At 33.3% G+C, this 2,972-nt stretch overlaps 1 protein-coding gene across 1 annotated transcript in view; it reads right to left on the bottom strand.

Moving 5' to 3' along the window:
* AP3B1 (adaptor related protein complex 3 subunit beta 1) overlaps positions 1 to 2,972 on the bottom strand; it is a 277,199-nt gene that overhangs the window by 104,674 nt on the left and 169,553 nt on the right. Inside the window, exon 20 of the mRNA XM_019641001.1 lies at positions 1,777 to 1,918. Within this exon, the coding sequence (XP_019496546.1) occupies positions 1,777 to 1,918 (142 nt within the window). The remainder of the gene's footprint in view (positions 1 to 1,776; positions 1,919 to 2,972) is intronic.

Genomic DNA, 2,972 nt, shown 5'->3' with positions numbered 1-2,972 from the left:
TCCTCCACAACTAGACTGAAGAACAAAACGACAGCAACTTGTCTGTCCCCCTTCCCCCAACTCCCCAGCACTGTTCCCATCCCCCCAATTCACCAATAAAAAAAAAAATCACTTATTTCTTAACCTGGATTATACTTACTGTCAATTTCTAAAGCTCCTGTATTTTAAATAACATCCTAACTGTTTTTACAATTTAATATAAGTCTGAAATGAGAGGACATCAAACGCACTATGTGGTAAGTTTTTATATGAGGCCAGATTAATAAACCTAAAAATCTCTAATATTTTATGTGAATATTTAAAACACAGAAATTTTATTTTATTTTATTTTTTATCTTTTTAGCTGAGCCATCCTGCCACCTGTTGGCAGCTCAGCGGCAGCTCAGCTCAGGCTGGACTCGAACCGCTGTTGCTCAGAGCTCAAACCCTTGAGCGAGCTCTTAACCAACTGAGCCACTCAGCTGGCCCGAAACATAGAAATTTTAGATTAGGTACTATACACAGACACTTGTTTTAAATTCAAGCTTAAAATAGGTTTTAATATATGCAAGAATATTTTAAATAAGGTAAGACAAATATTAGCCAATTTTTAAACATGCTTATTTTTTAACAATACATCTCTGGGTAGAGGAGGGCAATTATCTACTTCAATGAATTTATTTTCATCCTTGGCTACTCAGATGACTTATTAAAGAAACTGGTAAGTATAGAACAAATAAATGATAAAAACAGGTTAAAAAGAAAATGAATTCAATTTAAAAGATAAGATTTAACCATATTTTCAGCATACAGAATAATACAGTTTATTTATAAGAACTACTGCATTTCAAGCCTAGCAGCAACATGATCTATTTATAGGAAGGGAGTAATAATGATCAGAAAGATATTAGGTCTGAATTTTATATTAATAACTACATTTTTGCAATTTATATTTTTATTTTTTGCTGATAAGCAGACAAGGTTCTGGGTTAAAAATATATCAAAAAGCATTCTTCTATTACATAAATGGTCCTTACCTTTGTTTTTAAATATATGATTTCTGCATTTTTATTAATTAGTTAAGGAATATATAACCTTTTCTTTTCCTCCCTCCTTCCTTCCCTCCCTCTCTCCCTCCCTTCCTCCCTTCCTTCCTCCCTCCCTTCCATTTATTTAGCTGAGCCATTCTGCCATCTGTTGGCAGCTCCGCAGCAGCTCAGCTCGGGCTGGGAATCGAACCACTGTAGCTCAGAGCTCACATTCTTAAGCGAGCTCTTAACCAACTGAGCCACTCGACCAGCCCTAAGGAATAAACCTTTGTTAAACCTTTAAAAATATTCTATTATCCAAAATACCTGGTGTTTTAAAAAAGGGTACTAGTCTGAATTTCTTCTGACGCATGTACATTTACATTCCTTTGCTTAACAGTGTTTCCGTGACTTCCTTTCACTTCCCATTTAGCAAAAGCCTCCCTTGTCACATGCTAGCCAAGAGCAACAAAGACCATACTCATCAACAGTGAGCTCTCTAATTTCGGTGGCAAAGTCTGAGGCTAATAAAAAGTTTCTAACTTCTCTGCAGGGCTGAGTTATAAGGGAAGCAATTATCTAGGGAAAAAAAAATCATAGGTGTGGATGAATAAAGACAGTGTTTACTTTACTTGTCAATGACAATATTAAATCCCTTTCTAGTTTCTTATTTTCTACAATACACTAATTTTCAGAAATACTTGATTTTAATTGGGAAAAGGCTATAAGAATATTTACTTTCAATTACGATACATGTATACTGTCTTACCTTAGTGACTTTTCTGGATTCAGATTCACTTTCTGATTCTGATTCAGAATCTGATGAACTTTCTTCTATTGAACTAGATTCCGCATTGGAAGAATCTGAACTTTCAGATTTTTCATTTTCCTTCTCCCCATCTTCAGAATCACTATGCATAATAATAAATTTTGAAATATCAACTTTAAGCTCTTTATATAAACAAGTAGTTTAAAAAAAATCAAATGGCAAATGTTGCTATTTGTCCTTTTTACCTGTAAACATGCCTTTATTAAAGAAGAGTATTTCACTGAGAACCATTTCTTTTTAGTATTATAATAAAAAGATGATAAAAATGGTTTTAAAATTCCAGAACGTATTAGTGAAATAATATGAAAGGTTGTATTATCTATAACCAAATAAATAAAAATGCATTCAAAATCAATTATACCAAGTCACACACCCTCACATGCAAAAGGTCATAAAATAACACAGTGATATCCAAAGTAGAAAATAATTAATAATTAAATGTTTGACTTACCAGGAATATACATTAGGTGCTAACAGTAACAATTTCAAAGATACTGAGGCTAATTCTGAAATGCTGTCTCAAAATACTAAGAATTCATTAATAAGTTTAAATATTTATACATCTACTTTAGCTAAAATAAACTTGCATTTTATATTTTCCAGTCCAAGAAAATTACTTACATATGTTATCAAATGTGACCCTAAAACATATATGAGAAAATGTTAACCAGTTCAAAAGAGAATTCTTCTAATGTCCTAAGTCTTATTAAAAATGTAAGATAATCACATATAAACTTTTAAAATACCAAATGATCAAACTTAAATGCTGATGCTATTGTTTGTTCATTCCCTCCCTCACTGAAGAAATCTTTCATTGCCTACCATGTGTTAGACTACATTAGGTGCTGGGGACAAGGATGGTTACTAAGATACAGGTGATCTTCATGTGTCTTTCTTACAGAGTCTACTGTTCACTAGAGGACACAGAGAAGTAAGGTGGCTTTGGCATAAAGGAATAAAAATGGTAAATAATAAAGTACAGTATGTCATGAGAACATCTGGAGGGGCATCTAAACAAACTTAACCAAGACTGGCAATGCCTCCTAGAGGAAGAGCTATATAAGTTGAGAAACAGGAATAAGGCCGGCAGAAGGGTAGGGAGGTAGTTCTCCAAGGAAAAGGATATCATGTGAGAT

Source organism: Hipposideros armiger, unplaced genomic scaffold, assembly GCF_001890085.2.
Source record: "Hipposideros armiger isolate ML-2016 unplaced genomic scaffold, ASM189008v1 scaffold_55, whole genome shotgun sequence".
Classification (NCBI taxonomy): domain Eukaryota; kingdom Metazoa; phylum Chordata; class Mammalia; order Chiroptera; family Hipposideridae; genus Hipposideros; species Hipposideros armiger.
Note: the sequence above shows the minus strand (reverse complement) of the source record. Positions and strands in the feature narration are given on the sequence as shown.